The sequence below is a fragment of the Chiroxiphia lanceolata genome, chromosome 11 (assembly GCF_009829145.1).
Source record: "Chiroxiphia lanceolata isolate bChiLan1 chromosome 11, bChiLan1.pri, whole genome shotgun sequence".
Taxonomy (NCBI): Eukaryota; Metazoa; Chordata; class Aves; order Passeriformes; family Pipridae; genus Chiroxiphia; species Chiroxiphia lanceolata.
The window spans coordinates 6,754,823-6,772,647 of NC_045647.1; the positions used below are offsets into that span (position 1 = coordinate 6,754,823).

The 17,825-nt window shown below is 41.0% G+C and overlaps 1 protein-coding gene across 28 annotated transcripts in view; it reads left to right on the plus strand.

Annotated features, from left to right (window-relative positions):
- The window catches only part of MAGI1 (membrane associated guanylate kinase, WW and PDZ domain containing 1), a 337,306-nt gene extending 320,200 nt beyond the window's left edge, over positions 1-17,106 (plus strand). For 9 of the 28 annotated variants that reach the window (XM_032698643.1, XM_032698652.1, XM_032698654.1 and 6 more), the window contains 6 exons: positions 2,805-3,008; positions 7,882-7,972; positions 8,094-8,157; positions 9,172-9,318; positions 10,458-10,596; positions 14,247-17,106. In XM_032698643.1, the coding sequence (XP_032554534.1) occupies positions 2,805-3,008; positions 7,882-7,972; positions 8,094-8,157; positions 9,172-9,318; positions 10,458-10,596; positions 14,247-14,947 (1,346 nt within the window). In that variant the 3' untranslated portion in view covers positions 14,948-17,106. The other 19 variants (XM_032698648.1, XM_032698653.1, XM_032698667.1 and 16 more) reach the window with 11 other exon arrangements.
- The last annotated feature ends 719 nt before the right edge of the window (positions 17,107-17,825 follow it).

Below are 17,825 nucleotides of genomic sequence, written 5' to 3' on the forward strand. Positions count from 1 at the left end.
AAGCAGTAATGCTTAAACTGATTAACTTCTCTTTGGCAATCAGGGTTATTCTGATCCTCATTATGGAGTGAACCTGCTGATAGATGGAAAGTTTTAATTAATAGTGCTTGCTGGTAATACATAAAATGCAGAATACTGTTAAAAAAACAGGATTTTTTTTTGACCCATTTCACCTCTTCCCAAATCCATTTCTTCAGAGTAGGGTGAAACAAAGTATATGCAATGTCACATATAATGTCCTGCCCTAATAGAGGGTGGTCGTGGTTTCTGTTTGAAGACAGTCTTTCTGCCAGGCAGACACCCATTTCCAGGTGTTGCTGCAAAGGAGGTGTGTGTAAGCTGTTTTTGCAAGTATGCCCAGAACTGCCTGTTCTTGAGCAGGAGTGTCATTGCAAGGAGGAAAGCAGTCAGAGATGCTGTTTTCTTCCCTTTCCATCTCCTCCAAAAGGGCCAGAGGCAGCATCCACTTGGACTTTGTAGTGGAAAAAGGTATTCCCTCTCTGTTAATCTGTGGCAGATGTTAGGGATGGAGGGGGAGAGGAAAAGGCAGAGCACCTGCCTTGGCCTTCTTCATATTACCTCTCACAGCAGGGTTGTGGTTTGCAGACAAAAATGCATTGGAGGCTCCCTGTACAGCTTGAGGGTTCCTGGGGCACACAGGTGCAAGAAGTGGCCTTTCCCTCTTTATCCTTAGCTTTTTTTTGGAGATTTCTTGCCCATCAGTAACGCCCTTACTTACATCAAGGGAGCATCACCTCCTTTGCTGGTATTGATGTAGAACAGGCCATTTCTAACACTCTTGTGAGCCGTTATGACAGGAGAGATTTCAAGGGGGAAATATCTAGTAGAAAGCTGGTGCATCGAGTTCTGTCAGTTCTCAGACACCAGGCTGCTTCACACTGTCCTTGCTGCTGGAAACTGCTCTTGAAAATAGGAGTTTAGGTGCCAGAACACAATGGTGTAATATAATACAGATTAAACTGAACTCGATCTAAACCAGAGGGAGTGCTTTTATCTTCTGAATGTATTTGCAAATGTGTCTAAATAACTTTTACTGTATGAAGACTATGCTCTAACTCTTTTCTGCAGAGAAGCCTTGACCTGAGGTTGTAAAGAGTTGTGTTTGCTTTAGCCCAAGATACTTGCTAACTGGAAGTTTTCTGTGCAGGGGCTCCTCATGGAGATCTGTTGATCTGTGACTGTTTTCCATTAATTTTTTTCAAGTATATTCAGCTTTTTCCTAATACTCCGCATGAGATGTGTTCCCTCTGCTGTCTGGTGCTTGCCCTGGACCTGCTTTGTGGTTTTTTTCTTTCATATGTAGTATTTAGAGATGGGCCAAACTGGTTCTAAAACCCACCTTGGTCACTTTGGTGTGGGCTCTGTCATCTGTGTTCAGTGGGTTGGATAGAGTCATACCCTCAAAACAGCCTTTAAACTGGATAGGGCTTTGTATTACCAGAAAGAGAAACTTTCTAACATCATAGTAAAAGAAGAAAAAAGAAATCTCCCTCATGTTTGCAACTAATATTAATGCTTTCTGCCAGTTTTCATCGCATCTCCCAACCTCACATATCCATGTCTTGGCCTTTTCTTCTTTATAGTCTTTCTAGTGTTGTCATGTGTGGAGCAGTGTGTATCTCTAAAACTACTAATCAAGTAAAGACTATAGCAGAGATGGGAAAGTGCATCTTGAGGGTGAATGTATTGTGGATGCAAAGTATGAGGTGACCACTCTGTACCTCATGGTTTCAATCACATGCTGCGTGCCTGAGGGCCTCTTGCCCACATGAAGGAGCCATACAAAAGCCCAGGGGATTTATCTCAGTGATGTTGTGTATCCTCTTGTCCCAGTTCTGCATGTTATGGACGACCCTGTGTTTTTGGAACAAACAGTTGCGTGGAACAGGAGGAGAATTTTGTCTCCAAAACACATTCATCCTAAAGTGCTCTTACTCTGTGTGTCAGACATCGCCATGGTTTTGTGTGTGGTTTTAGAGGTATTTAAATGAGGAGGTCCTTATTCCTTATCTGTTCCCACCCTGGTGCCAAATAAGGTCATAAAAGCAGAAGGGTTAACAGAGGCTGAGGTGAACGCCTGCACCAAACAGGTTACCTTTGTCAGTCTTGGCCCATCTGTAGTGGTCCTGTGCCTTCCCTGGTAGTACCTTTATTCATGATGGAAGAAAAACGTTTCATGTTGCTTCCCCTTGCAGCGCTGATAGAGTGGATCTGTGTGGTAGAAAGGGAGCCGCGCTCCCTCCTAGGTCTAGAACAATTTTATCTTTCTAAACTGAGAAAGAACAAAACATTGGCAGAACCTTGAACAGCCGTTGGCTTAGAGAAGGACCAGAGAGGCTGACACCAATATAATCTTGGAGAAGGAAGGCTTAGTTTTCTACAAACAGTTCCAATCCTTTTCTTCAAAAATAAAATCAGATTTGGGTTATGATGGGGCTGCTAAGTGCAGTTGTAGTCAATAAAAATCTCAATAAAAATCTCACAATATATTAACAGAAGTCCAGGTGGGGGGGAGTTTTGAGTGATTAACAAAACACCTTTTTGTGGAAAAAGTAAAGCTTTGTGCACTCATACTAGTTGATTGCCAATGTTTTGAACACTGGCAGCAAAGCTATCCTATAATAACTTTTGCTTGATGCATTAATTAATTAACCCTTAACCTTCTCTTTCCCTTTTCAACCCTTTTTCTCCTTTTCCCCTTCACCATATTCCCACGTATGTAAACAATTAAAAACCAAAACCAAAACAAAAACAAAAAAACAACCCCCAAACCAATACAAAAGCGGGAAATGCATGTGTGGCCATGCCTCACAAAATAGGTCGGATAATTGAAGGGAGTCCTGCCGACCGCTGTGGGAAGCTGAAAGTAGGCGACCGGATCTTGGCCGTCAATGGGTGCTCCATCACCAACAAGTCGCATTCAGACATCGTCAACCTCATTAAGGAAGCGGGAAACACCGTCACCCTGCGCATCATTCCAGGAGATGGTAAAGTATATGTTTCCTGCTGTCTTATCTGACCCTCTTGTTGGTTTTTGTTCCTGGGCTTTTTTGTGTCAGTTGGAGCTGCAAAGTCATGGAGGACTCAATTCCCACTCCCGCTTTGGGAGGTAGCGGCGAGGAAGGTTGTGAGCCCTTCATAGCTTTATTTTTTGTTCCTTCTTATAGAAATAGATGGTTTTAAACAGGGAGGTGCTGATTCGACATTAAAAAAATAATAATCCATTCTATGTATCGCCTTAAAATGATCTGCCATGAGTTTGATACATGACTTGGTACACTTTGATTTGATCCTTAGGTTTTAATAATACAACTTCAGAATATTTGGGAGTTGCTTGTTAGCATGTGGGATTCTGAAGCTTTGTATAGACACAAGCAGGCTATAGACTAAAGAGATAACAGAAAGGGATAAACACTTTGACATGTTTTAAGCTGTTTGAAAAGCAGATTTGTTTTTATTCTCAGTAAGTTGCTTTGGGAGCAAGCTCAATACATTTTTAAATGACTGTTTAAATGGTGGTGGCTCTGGAGCTGCTGTGAGCCTGCAGCTGATCACTGTAAGAGTTACCCTAGATAGGATCTCACTGTTTCAGAGCAGAGGGAATATGCAGGATCCCTAATAATAAGCAGACACTTGGTACTGGTTTCAGGTCACTGAAGTATTTAGTAAAAATAAGGATCTGTGTTATGTATCAGTTTCATTACATTGATGCCTAGCTTGACCCTGAATAGGAACAGAGCAGAAACCTTGTAAAATATCTGCAGCAGAACTAAAATTGCTGTGGTTCTAAATTCTGAGTATTTATTTATTGTCCTGCTCTGCCATGGATGGGTTCATGGTGAGAGCTTGTTAGGCAGAAACCTTTTAACGTGTCTCTCCTTTTAAGTTAAATCCATGGGTATAAGATTTGATGACTCAGACACAGTGCTAACAAGCATTCCTTAGAGTGGTACAGGACATTATTTGCATTTAAATGTGGAGAAAGTGTGATTAAATTTGAAAGAAACCCAGAGGAAGTATAGCTGAAATGAACCTAGTACCTGAAAAAAGAATGAAGACGTTTGATGATGTGATTTCCAGTGAGAAGCACTGGGTAGTAGCTAACTGTTAAAGTTTCTGATCTGAAACATGGATTTGGTTACCCCATAGAGCATGATTATGCTGTGTTTTGTTATAGGATAAAAATAGACTGGGATGAGAAATGATCTGGTTATAAATTGTTTCTGTTTAGGATGATATGTTTTGCACAAAGGCTTTATTTTCCTATTGTCTAGTAGGTACCAGGTCAAATGGTATATGATCCTCTGCTGCTTGCAGCAAATTAGGTGTTCATGAATAATAAAACGGCTGTGAATCAGGCTAACATCAGAGCTGGCCTGCGCATGCCTGCTTTGGGAGATAAACTGAGAGAAGAATTGTTCATTACTTGTATTTTAGTATCTCATAAAAATCAAGGAAGGTGAATCTTTAAATAAATGGAGAGCTTGTTTTTTTTAAAGGCAAAGCCACCTGAGAAATAAGCAACTTCTGAATGGTTTAAAAATTTTTTAAGAAGAACATAGCTTCCTGATATGAATGCTCAGCCAGTCTTGTTCATGCAATTATGTGTCCCAGATATCAGGTAAATCGCTTAGGTTAGGGAAACACGTACCTGGGACTGACATCATATGTTCCTAGAGAAGGTGGAAAGGTGTTCCCCAGGGAAGGAGTCGACTCTACTCTCATAGCAATGCAAACTTCAAGTCTTTTTATTTACTGTCACTTTGAAATTCCTAGTCAGATCGCCAGCTTTGCATAGTATTACCTGCATTTAATTTCCGAAAACCACTAAGACCCAACACTCTGAAAATTGCTGAGAGGTTTGCTCTAAGCCCCCATGCGATACAAAAAATTGGTCTCAGTGTTGTTTTCTTTTTGATGTCTTTGTGTGCTTTTCTTGATTTGTTGTTTTCTTTGTGTTGACTTTTGAGTGCTTTTTTTGGCAAATATAAATGGTCTATGTGCTTCAAGGAGGGGGGAGCATAAATCGGAAGCCACTTGTCAGATAAACATGAAACTAAGGCACATCACAAGACTCTCAATAAACTCACACTGCTAATCTCTTCTAACATTATTAAAAACACCAAGAATTTTTGCTTTGGAATAAGTTTTGCACAAATTAATTGCTACAGACCACTGCAGGATTACATTTGCCATGAAATTATGATGCTTTAACACGCTTCCAGCTGATGCAAGGATACAGAATGCTGGGAAAGAACAAGCTTAGATTAGACATTTAATTGGTGGCTGTTTTAGGGCAGAGCAGGGCAAGGAATCAATGAAATATGTAGATTTTAGAACATGCAGTTGTAATTGCACTAAAGATCATTTTTGCTATGTTCTGCTCCGGTTTTGCATGGTGGTTGGAGTGCATCCTGAACCAGTGTCTAAAAAACTAGCAAAGTTATACACAACTCCTGACTCATGGGATAGGGTGGGCTAAAGATAGATGCAATGCAGTGGTGTGAAGATACATCTGTACCAAAGATGTGTTGTTGCTCTGCTTGGTATTACTAGTGTGACCTACTAAAGGGTAGGAATCTTGCATTCTCTTTGAAGCCCATCTTCATCTGATCTCCAGATATTTGTGGATGATTCCAGAGGCTTTTGTTCTGGATGAATACAGAACACTTAACTGTGTTTTGGGGCCTTCTTCTGTTTGAGTCAGATTTTAACATCAAGGCATCTTTACAAAATAAACAGAATTATTTCTTAAAATTCAACAGTGTAACCACCCGTAGGGATGCGTCTTCCTCACACAAGCCAGCTGTCCAGTGGCAAAGCATCACAAGGGTATGTTTTGCTCATGCCTAACCTGAGAGGTGCAGGCAGACCCAGGAGCCTCTCTTGCTGCCTGAACTACTGGACACAAGCCAGCTCTGGTCTGGAAGATGTTACAGCTCCATATGCTGAGGATTTGGGCATGTTAACTTGGGCACAGTACTGCAGGCAAAGGAGCTGTGTTTTTGTTGCACCCATCTGTTTAAGTGGTTGTTTTTCTCTTTCCCCTTTGCTGAGTTTCCCTTGATGTGCAAGTAGCTACAGAAAGGAAGAACCTTCTTATCTAGATTTCTCTGTAATTAGAATAAATCCATGAAGTAAATTAAGCTCCCAGGACCAAGTAAGCCCATGACCACCACCTCTCCTTAATTCAGGCTAAACCCCTCCCACTGCTGCAGTTTTTTATTACAGCTGGACTCTGTTTAGTAATGGCAGATTTCTCCATAGTCAGTACAATGAATTACCAGATGCTTAAGAGGCAAACAAGGGCAGGGTAGAAGACCTTGTAATTTTATGTTGGAGAGCCAGATGTTTCCATCCAGTTTTTGTCACTGTTACCCTAGTGATTGTGCATTCAGTTTAGATTTTGATCTTAAAAAGTGGATCATGGTCAGTATTTCGTAGTTACTTGTCACCTGTGATTCTCTCTTGGTTACAAAGGGTATAGGCACAAAGTGGGTGGGGGTGTCTCCTGTGTGCAGAGCTGTTCCTCAAAGGAACAAGGGTCTGTCACTGCAATGGCTTTAGCTGGGAATGCTGTGCCTGATGAGTGGGTGTTTCCATGGACTGTGTCCATCATTCTCCATATGCAACCAGCTGTTCAACATTTGTGTGGTTAAGCATGTACCTACCACCAAGGCTTCCTCTGAATTCAAACTCCCATGGGAGGGAAAGGGTGTTTTCAGGACTGCTGACTTCTGGAGCAGTGCAGCATTTGAAACTCCTCAGTACTAATTTCAGTTCAGAATTGATACAATATGTAGTTCTGGAAAATGTGTTGAGTTCAATATACAAGAGTTCCAGGTCTTTCCTCCGAAAGTGTGTTGCTAATATTTGGCTATTGGCATTGATGTGTCCTTAATTTTAGGCAGAATTCTGAATGAGTTTGGACTTAGCTCTGGTGTTAGTGAAGTCTGTGATACAGCCCCAGAACGACAGGGGGAACATTTTGCCCTGCCATGCTGTGAGGGACACCTAGGTAGCCACTTTTCAGTTGTGTCTACAGCAACTCCCATTCCAGTTGTAGGAAGCAGGAGAGAGGACCTCTCCTTGAAGCACCTCCTGCTGTGCATAGAGAAATATGGCATTTGCACAGACTGATGTTGAGCTGAGAGCCTTTTACTGTGGCAGAAATTGAGTTTAGGAGTTACTCCTGCTCTCTGTATTCTCTCCTTGCGTCCTTTTGTAAGTGGTACCCAGAGCTGCTGATGCATTTGATACAGGTAGTTCCACATCCCTGTGTGCAGCTTTCAGTGCTCAGGCAGTAGTGGGTTGTATTTCAAAGACAGATTTCAGTAAGTTTGGGGTTTAGCCACATTCAGTATCACCTTGAGAGGTAATAGATGAAAGCCACATCTCAATTCTACTGAAGATTGCAGTTTCTGATGGAGGAAGGGACTGATAAGCTTATAATCTCTGGAATAGTTATAGCTGCTGTAAAATTCATCTAGCCAACCTACCATATTTAGAGACTTTAGTGATTGGAATTCATGTCATTAGACAACAGACAAAACATTGTTCAACCCTTTCTCTATAAGTCAGTCTTCATTCTGAGTGTGTCTAAGGGTCAGAGGGGTTTCCAATCCAGATTTCCTAATTTTTTTTATTTTAATTTTTTTTTTTCATTTCTTAATGAATGTACAGTTTCATATACATAATTACTCTGTTAATTTGGGGAATTGAGCAATTTGAGCCCATCTGAAGTTCTTTAGAAACAATATAATGATGATTTCCAGTGAAATGCCTTTGCATAACTTCTTTTTCTTTCAGTGAATAGCCAATGGTCTTCCCTCATAATGGAAAACAAAATCTATTTTGCAGAATCCTCCAATGCTACTTTATTGACCAATGCAGAAAAAATTGCTACAATCACAACCACACACACTCCTCAGCAAATACCACAGGAGACCAGGTCAGACTGTTTTCCTTGAGGAGGGCATGTTGACATGCTCTCTCTTTGATTACTCCTTGGTCACCTTCACATCCCATGAGCTGTATTTTTCTTCTCTCCCTCTTTCTCTCATTCATTACAGCAGGAACAACACCAAACCAAAGCAGGAATCCCAGTTTGATTTCAAACCACCCCAAGCAGCACAGGTAAGAAGCACCTCTCTAATTGTTTTGTTTACCACAGACTGTTGTTTCCAATCTGCTTGAGGGCTGGCTGTGTTCAAATATTTCCCTTGGAAATTCCTACTGAGAAGCTGTTCTCCCACAGTCTGTTTGCTCAAAAAAAAAGGAGGAATTTGCTGATTAGTTTCTTAATATGTGTTGCTGTTGTTTCAGCTGAGAAACATTTCCAACACATTCTCATCAAGACTTTGAGGAAGAAAAAAATAAAGGAAAAAAGCTGACATTTTTAGGGCAGTAATAATTTATGTGTTTGTTTATTGAATTGTATATTTTGAGGGGCCTCTCCAGAAAGTATTGTTGCGTGCAAATGATAAATTCAGAGGACAAAAAAGAGGAAAACTTAATAAGGGACAATGACTGGAGTGTTCCAGCTCGTGCAGATGGCATCTTATTAGAGAGATTATCTATCTCACTGTTAACTTTCCTTGCCACTGGCCATCCCAGAAGTAAGCTCTTCTATTAGGGGCTTCAGAACATCCCCATAATAGCATTTGTGGAAAACAATGCCCAGGCTTCTGAGCTTCTTGCAAAGGAATAGATGATGTGGTAACAAAAAGGAAAAGCCAGCACACACTCACCCCAAGTTCCATTAGACATTTCACTGAAGCCTGACACTAGAAGTAAGGTTGTCCTCACCCTCTGTGCAGTTGGTAGAATGCTAACCACCCTCCAGAAAAAGGCCTTTCTGCCCTGGACACAGGAGGTGTTGTGTAAAAAAAGTGCCCAAAAATGCACCGTGGGACATGGCCAAACCCATTCATTCCAAAAGCCCTCCACAGGCCACCACCAGAACTCCAAATTGCAGAGTGGAATCTGAGGAAGAAGCAAATCCTAATCTGTGTGTGAAAATTCAACTGATTTTCTATTTTTAATTATCAGTAACAAAAATAATAATGTTCGTTGTTGAATAATTTCAAAATGGGAGTAGAGCACTATTTGACTTCCTATTCAATTGGGCGTTTGCTTTCTTCTCTCCAGCAGGACCAAGACTTCTACACTGTTGAGCTGGAAAGAGGAGCCAAAGGTTTTGGCTTCAGCCTGAGAGGTGGCCGGGAGTATAATATGGATCTGTACGTGTTGCGGCTCGCTGAGGATGGTCCAGCTGAGAGATGTGGGAAAATGAGGGTATGCACAGACTGATTTTAATACCACATATCTTTGGAATTAGCTGACTTCTCTGCCTCTCCCTTCTACTGTGGCAGCTAAAAGGGAAATTAAATTAACTGAAAGTGGTTCCTATTTACTTCTGTCGTTGGCATCTGTCACTCTTTGTATGCAGTCTGTAGCAGTGTGTGTTCATTGGAAGACTTCACCCCCTTCTTCCAATCCTGCTTTCCAGATTCTAATACATAATCTGTCTTTTAAAGCCTAACAGGGATACATGGAGCAGTGAAAATGTGATAGCCACAATCTTTGTCTGCTACTGGGCAGAGTAGGGACCAGAGCATGTGTATGGCCCACAGGTTACAAAATTGCAATGTGGGTTTTGATTAGCATTAACTGTTAACTTCACATATCAGCTAAATTACAAATATTATAACAAGAGCATATGTTACAAAAGGCCTACTAAAAAATTAAATTGGCACATTTTATGTACTCTTTGCTCCTCTGTTAGAGAATGCATTATAACTTTCCCGCATACATCTTTTTCTTCTCCAAATATGTCATGTGAAGGGCATTTGCAAAATTCTTTTGCTTGGGGTAGATCTGTGGATCCAAAAATTTTCTGATGAAAATATGATGAAAAATCAGTGCTGCCCTTTGGAAGTCAATGCTTTGACAACCTCTTCTAAGCCCTGTTTTCTTTCCTGATAAATGATTATATTTACAAAAGCAGCTTTGCTGGTTCATAGTAGTATCAATATCCAAGTAAGAAACAGACCTGAGAAAGCTCTGTGAACATCCCAGTTGTGCTAGGCTGTGAAACAAACAATCACTTTGAAGACTTTACAAATAATCAAAACTAAGTAGAATAGCAACAATTCTAGCACTGCTCTTACTATTGAGCAATACAGTTTTGCAATGTGGTTTTGCAAAACAGCAATGAAATATTTTTATACCTCAGGTTTTCCCCATCGCCTTCATGTGTCCCAGGTCCCTGCACACTGTTTTTTGTGGACTGTCACTAGAAGGAGTTGGGCTTATTTAGCTTCGCCTGATGTATAGTTGTCCCACCTTTGCTGTGGCCGTTGTCTTGTGATGTGCTGAAGGGGACCCTTGTGGGGGCTTGCTTCTAATCTTAGACTCTTTTATTACATTGACAGATCGGTGATGAAATCTTAGAGATCAACGGAGAAACCACCAAGAACATGAAGCACGCTCGGGCCATCGAACTGATTAAAAATGGTGGCCGCAAGGTCCGCCTGTTTCTGAAACGTGGAGATGGCTCAGTCCCAGAATATGGTGGGTCAAACTATGAAAACATTCCTTTCTTCCCTGGCATCACTCCATGAATGATTTGTCTCAAGATCTGAAGCGGGAATTCTTTTTTATTTTCCTTTCTCACCAGTGTCTTACCAACCTTTGCAACATATAATTGCCTCGCTTGTGCTGAATTTTCTACACATTTCATCCTTTGCTTGCTTCCATGGACTTGGGGCACAGTGTAAGGCAAGATCATCATAGCAGTATTTTTTGGTGATCAGAGAGGAAAACAAAACAAAACAAAAAAACCTATTGTCTTGTCCAGCCAAACAAGGAATGTCATTGAACTGTGCCAAACTCTTTCTCAGCGGCTGAATTGTTGTTTCAAATAGGTCTCTACTTCTAATCAATGCAAAAACTGGGATCCCAACTTACTATTCTGAAGCAGTGATTTTTTTTTGGTTAGGTTTTTCTCTTAGTTCCTGTCTGTATCTATAGACATGAATGCCGAGATGGCTTATGAGATTTTTGCCTTTCCTTAATATTTATGTAAATATTTATAAAGTTATTTAAGAAAAAGAAGGAAAAAAAAAAAGCTTTACTGCAAAAATATATTGATTTGGCCTCCTGAGCCCTTTTCTCCCCCCTTAAACTGTCTGCTGGTTTCAACTAGTTAATTTGTAAGGTCTGAAAAGGTGAGGAGGTTATGAAAAGGTGCTCTCTTGTGTGTCTTGGGGGAAACAGTCAGTCCTTGTTTCTTGCTAAGAATTGCATTAGATTTCCTTTTCTTCCCCTGGAGGTTGGATTGCTGGGTGGCTTAACTTAGCACACTATTTAATATTATAATTATGTCTTATTTATTTGAGATAATTGTCAAATATTGTGCCCTCGATGGAGGGCTACTCCCAACCAAAGGTCTTTGAGGTTTCTATAGAAACTGATGATTGAAGGGATGTCCTTTATACTTTCCTCCCCTTATTTGGGTTATTTCTGTGTCAGTAAGTTCTGTGTTTATCATTCTCTCCATGTCCTAACACCAGAAACAAAACCCTTCTGCACAATTTATGAACTAGATTTTCTTTTCATTTACTGTACCATGTTTGAGGGTTTCTGCTCAGTCTGCTCATTACTTAACTTAAAATGACCAATTCAGAGTATAACCAACAAACAATTGAAGTGTTTAACGATATGGAAGGGAAGTTGTGGGTTTACACTTCTGTAATATAAATAGCACACCAGAAAGTTCAATGATGGCACTGAAATTCTGTAATGTTCTTTCTACTTTTGTCTTTTCCTATGCTCCTTTGGATGTACAGTACTGTATCATATGCTAGACTGCATAAATACCCTGTAAATTAAGTGCTTCACTTCTCAAAGCATATGTCTGTTGCACTGAGGATGGAAATCCACCACCAATTTTCTTTTGGCTAATGCTAACCACTAAAAGTTTGTTCTCCAAGCAAGGATTTAATATACAGGGGTTGCACTACTGTAAAGAATATCCTTGTAACATTTGGGACTCCTTCCTCTCTTTGTTCTGTTCGCTGCAGTCGCAAATGGTTCCTCTAATAATGTTAAGTTCCAATATTTTTCTGACTCAATTGGAACGTGCTTCTCTATGAGGCTGTATATTTTTGTAATGAGTTTTGTACTTATTTTTAATGTTGTGGTCTCTGGTGGACTTTATTTTTTGTTGTTGTTTGATTGTTAATGTTTTTTCTATGACATTCTGTGTCACTGTTCCAGCTGTCTTTTAGAATGGATGCTCTCGTTGTCTGGGTTATCGAATCACCTCTTAGATGTCTCTTTATGTCACAATAATAACAACTGCTGTCTTTGCAGCCTTATATTTGGGTGAAGCCTAGACAATCTGACTGGAAAAATAAACTTTCTTTATTCTAAGATAAAATATGAAGATTTTTCTTTCTTTCATCTTTGTTATAGGGAATCTAAATTTTCTACTTTTCTCTTTCTCTTTCTCTCACTTTTCTTGGTGCTGGGCTCTTCCTTCCTCAGCGATGATACCTCCTAATATCGCTGCATGTATGAGAAATGACAAGCTCGGGGAGTCTTGCTTCTACCTTATGGGCCATAATCAAACTACGGTTTGTAGCTAAAATCAATATTAGGTGTTTTTGTGCTGTGGCCTAATTCCCTCACATTGCTTTCCGCTTCGCTATATTTTATATGTACAGCAATTCATCCTGAACACCCTGCGTCCCCTGAATTGTAAGTACACACACCACAGGACACGTTTAAGCCTCGCTTGTACCTTGTGTGATTAGCCAGGTTGCTGCAAGCCACGTGCTTACAGCCAAGGAAAAGCGGTGTGGTCCCCAGCTGCTGCCTGAAAATCCTAATAAGCAAAATTACCCACACGTGGGTCGCAACAGAGGGTTCACCTGGAAATCACAAAATTCACACGCGCACACACCGACCCTCCCGAGCTCAGGAATGGAAATGCCATCAAATGGGAGATGCTTGGTCTGATGGCAGGAGGAATGAGCATGTAGAGAGTTTGTCCTGGGGGAGGGAAGACAAAAAGGAGAAAAAGAGGGGGGGAAAAAATCTGTCCCCACAAGTGTTTGTGAGGGTGTTCAGTCGTTGCCACCAGGACAGTCCACCTCGAGGTGGGTGTCTGGGTGTGAGCGGCAGGAAGTGGCTAAAGGCAGCCAAGCTGCCGTGCAGGAGTTACTTCTAAAAAGAAAAAAAAATAAGCAAATATAAGCAGCACTTGCATTAAGGCAGCAGAGCTACTTTAATGTTTTTTGTGTTTGTAATGAATCATTCATAAACATCCGTTACAAATGACAGCAGTAATTGTAGCTGAGCTGCAGCGCAGGGCTGGGGTTTAGTTTGAGGGTTGTTTTTGTACTTCTGCTCTGCAGTTTGTCTCGCAGAAGTAGCTCAGCTCTATTTTACCTCAAATACTACATAAAAAATAATGAACTGGAGATTAGATTTGAATCAAAGCCATCGTACATGTTACAATATCTTTCCATTGCTTTGATATGAAAAAATCATAACTTCTGTCATCGTTGTTTGAATCATTGTGGCAAAACCAAAATCTACCCTAGGACTTTTCATAACGTGGTAGAACTAAGTGAGATTAAGTGACGTCTTAAATTAAATGGAAATTGTATTATTACAGTCTAATTCTCACACCTTCAAAATGTTATTTTACAAGGTGAAAACTTAATAATCAATTCTATTTTCTGTACATTTTCTGCTATTTGAACCACAGCCTCCCACACCTGGAAGGCAGTTCTTTGTAATGACTTAAAAGGCACAAATTTTTTCCTAAAGGCCCTCTTTATTGGAATCTATTTAAAAAACCAGCCAACAACCCGAACTATAATATTTTATTTTTTTTTTCCACTGGAAAGAAAGTAGTGTAACTGAAACATTATTTATTGGGCTTGGGGAAAATGTAAAATGCCCCATGCCCAGAAGAGCATAAAGATGATATCAGCTTGGACCAAAACATGGCTAACGATCAGAGCAGCACCAGTACTAACCTGTAACTCTCCTTGTTCACAGTTAAATTAACAAAAGCTTGGGTTAGCCTTCGCTGACTGCTTTAACAGTTGTTTGTTTTTGTCACTAATGAAGTCTGAAGAGTGCTAAGTGGTGTCACGGCGCCGCGGAAGGCATCGGGTACCAAACACTTTGCTGTTATTTTCTTTCAGACCCCAGCAGTGACAGGAACAGTCCCGCCACAGGTTCACAAAATGTATCGGAAATGAAACCCGTGCCATCCGACCGACGGCAGCACCCATCATCGGAGTCCAGTTATCCACCAGACCTTCACAAATCATCACAACATGGGGACAAGCGGACTTACGTTAGAGACCTAAAAGGCAGCAGAGAGTTTAGCAGACATCCCAATGAACACCACACTTGGAATGGGACTTCTAAAACCAACGACCACGTGCCAGGCAGGAGGACGGAGAGGTCGCCGGAGAGGAGGCACGAGAGGCAGCCGGAGAGGGCAGTGGTGAACGGGCAGAAGAGGAGATCTCCCGAAAAGCGGAGGGAGGGGACAAGGAGTGCCGACAACACTTTGGAGAGGCGGGAGCGACACGAGAGGAGGAGGGACCTCTCCCCTGAGAGGCGCAGAGAGCGGTCGCCTGGCCGGCGGCGGCGGTCGCTGGAGAGACTCACGGAGCCGAGGAGGTCACCCGAGCGGAGAAGAGAGAACTCCCTGGACCGGCGGGCCAAGTCCTCCGACCGGCGGAGGGAGAGGTCGCCCGACAGACGGCTCAGGGAGGAACGACTCGGCCACCGGGAGAGGGAAGAGCCCAGCTGGAAGCACGAGCCGAGCCGCAGGCACCCGCCCGAGCAGCGCAGGCGGCCCTACAAGGAGTGCAGCACCGACCTCAGCATCTGAGGGGCTCCCCGGGGTCCCTGTCGCCTTCCCCACACCATGGGAGCAGAGCAGAGAGTGCGAGAGCTGAGACCATCTGGCTTTCGCAGACGAGGAGACATCCGGCACCTGCTGATCCTACAAACCTTTTATGCAGATGAAATCTTATTAAAAAAAAAAAGTGTTGTGCCTGATGTATAATATTAAAGAAAGTATTTTTCAGTGTATTCTTTTTTTTTTTAATTACTTGCCAAATGTTGGTCCTAAAGGATTATAAAATTTTGTTTCTACATTCTTTGTAGATTTCTTAAAAATGAATTCCTTTATTGGGCTACTCTCCCCCCGACCCATTATAGCAAGTGGGGGTAGCCGGTAATATAATATAGGCAAAGGATTTTATGACCAAGTTTGAATAATTTGATCCAGACTGTTCTCTAGTGACTCACTGCTACACTGTATGTAGAAAATTTTTTAAGGGTTGGGGGTGGGGAAGGAAGAAAATTGTTCATCTCAGTAGGAATGGAGCGCTCCTGCTGAAGGAATTAAAACAGAAAGAGACAAATGTTCCTAAAATTACAAGAACTGTTTGAAGAGACTACTGTTTCAATGAAGGATATTTATAATAATAATAAATAATAAAAAAAATAAATACAAACCCACACAGCACAAGATGATTTACGATGAGGAATTTCTAGTTTGTTCCATGAACAGTTTATACTTTCAGGCCCCCTCGACAGAATGCACAGAGGCAGAAGGACTGGTCACCACCATGCCTGTGTCACACGCTGATATAGACTGTTGATCTCTCATTAGCCTCAGCAACACGTAACGATATGTCATTAAGGCAGCCGCTGCAGCCCTGCTCATCTTCTAGCTGTATATGGACAGCAACCCCAGCATGCATGGTATTGTGTGTCTGCTTGGAAGCAAGGGAAGGGATCGGGATTCTGGGACAAGGCACAATGCGGTGGGAGCTCAGTCCTCCCTCTGGGAGTAGGTGTATTCCTTCTGCTCAGGCAAAAACCAGTGGGCTTTTCTTAATTTTGCCAAATTCCAAAAGCTCTCTCTTCTTATCACTCTGTATTTAGGGGTTTTTTTGTTTTGTTTTACTGGTTCATCCTTACTGTGACAAAAGGAGTGTACTTGCTGAAAAGAAAAAAGAAAAAAAGAAAAAAGAAATTCAAAATTAAAACACAGGCAAAAAGAGGCAATCAGTGGGACAACCTGGTTGTAGAAGCCTATCTGTACTGGTTGTATGCTGTAAATTTGAGTCTGAGAACAGCAGCAAAAGGGAAACCTGCAAGTTTCTAAGTTGTATTTTTAAATTTGCAAGTTGTGTGGTAAGTCTGCTGTAGCATTGGTATAAAATGTAATGGATTACTGCCTAGCTGAGCCAAAATGTTTGCCGTTACTGTTGGACCACTAAAGTAAACTGCTGCTTTTTACAGTGCATTGGTGTGTACGTGTATACTGACTCACATCCTCCATATGAACACAAAACCATTGCAAGTCTATCACTGTTGTTGCCATGGTACTGTAAAAACAAAACCAAGAAAGAAGATGGCCGATCATTGTGTGTACAGTTTAAATTGTAATTAATAGAGCCTGTTGGAAAAAAAAACAAAACTGTTGCCTTTTTCTTGTATAAAAGAGGATTTATGACAAAATTTAGCTGTGAGGAATGTGATTAAGTGTTTATATTTCTGAAAATGGAACAAATTGATTCAGGGAATATATTTTAATGTAAACTGAATCAGGTATGTAAAGCGGTTTTAAAAGGGGAGACTGTGTAAGTAATTCTAAAGCTTTTGTTGGTTTGAATATCATTTCTTCCTTCATGGTGGGCCTGCTTATGTATTATTAAGCACTTGTATGCAGTCTATATTCTCCAGTCATCATTTCTTGCAACGTGCTATAGACATAATGCTCTTTCTGTGTTGATGAAAAGCAGTATGTGGGCCAATCTTTTTTATAAAACACTATGCATATATAAATACTACATTGTTCATAGCTTTATTTGACTTAATTGGGTTTATACATAACACTAGTATGAGTAGATGTGGACTTACCCAGTACGAGCTTCTTTCCTTGGAACAGACACTATGTATATGATGTAGCAACAAAGAAGGAGAAAGTCTGTGAATGCTATTTTTATTATCAAATAAAGTTTTCCATACAAAGCATGCATGCGAGTGTAGTGATAAAGGAGAAACTACACCTTAATTCTACTTGCTCATCCCTTTCTAAATTAGTAAACTGCAGGTCACAGTTGCCAAGGGCCACCCATTAAAAATGTATTAATCATCCATTAAATATGTATTAATCATTTGACAAACCTTAAAGCAAAGGTTCCCGGTTTTCCAGTATAAAGTTTCCTTCCCCAAAATAGTGAGAAACTAAAGTTTCAGGCGAGGCAGGGCTTGTAACTGTGTCTGAGGTTAATATCATTGATTCTTTGTAGCACATCGCCACGTGTGGCCATGTAAAATCAAGACAAGGAGCAACTACTCAGTTGCTGTTGTTGAAATTGTTAGTGCCATATATATATGTGTGTGTGTGTGTGTTTATATGTGTATGTTTTTATATACATACACATACATACATATAAATACACATCACCAAGACTCCATGTCTCCCATCTCTTAGTTCTTAAAATGTAGAAAGACTTTTAAGATTGAAAACCTGTTAATTTTACATAGATTTTAAAAATAACTTTTAAATCTTGCGTAGTTTATCAGGCTCCACTCATCTGTTTTCCTGATACTTCAGCCAGCCTGATGGGAGTCCAGGCAACTGAGGAGAGTCACCGGGGAATGATTTGTGTTTCCAGTCACAACATTCTCAAAGGGATTTGTCTGGTGCAGCCTCAGTCCTGAGGGGTATGGATGGGTCATAGCGTTTG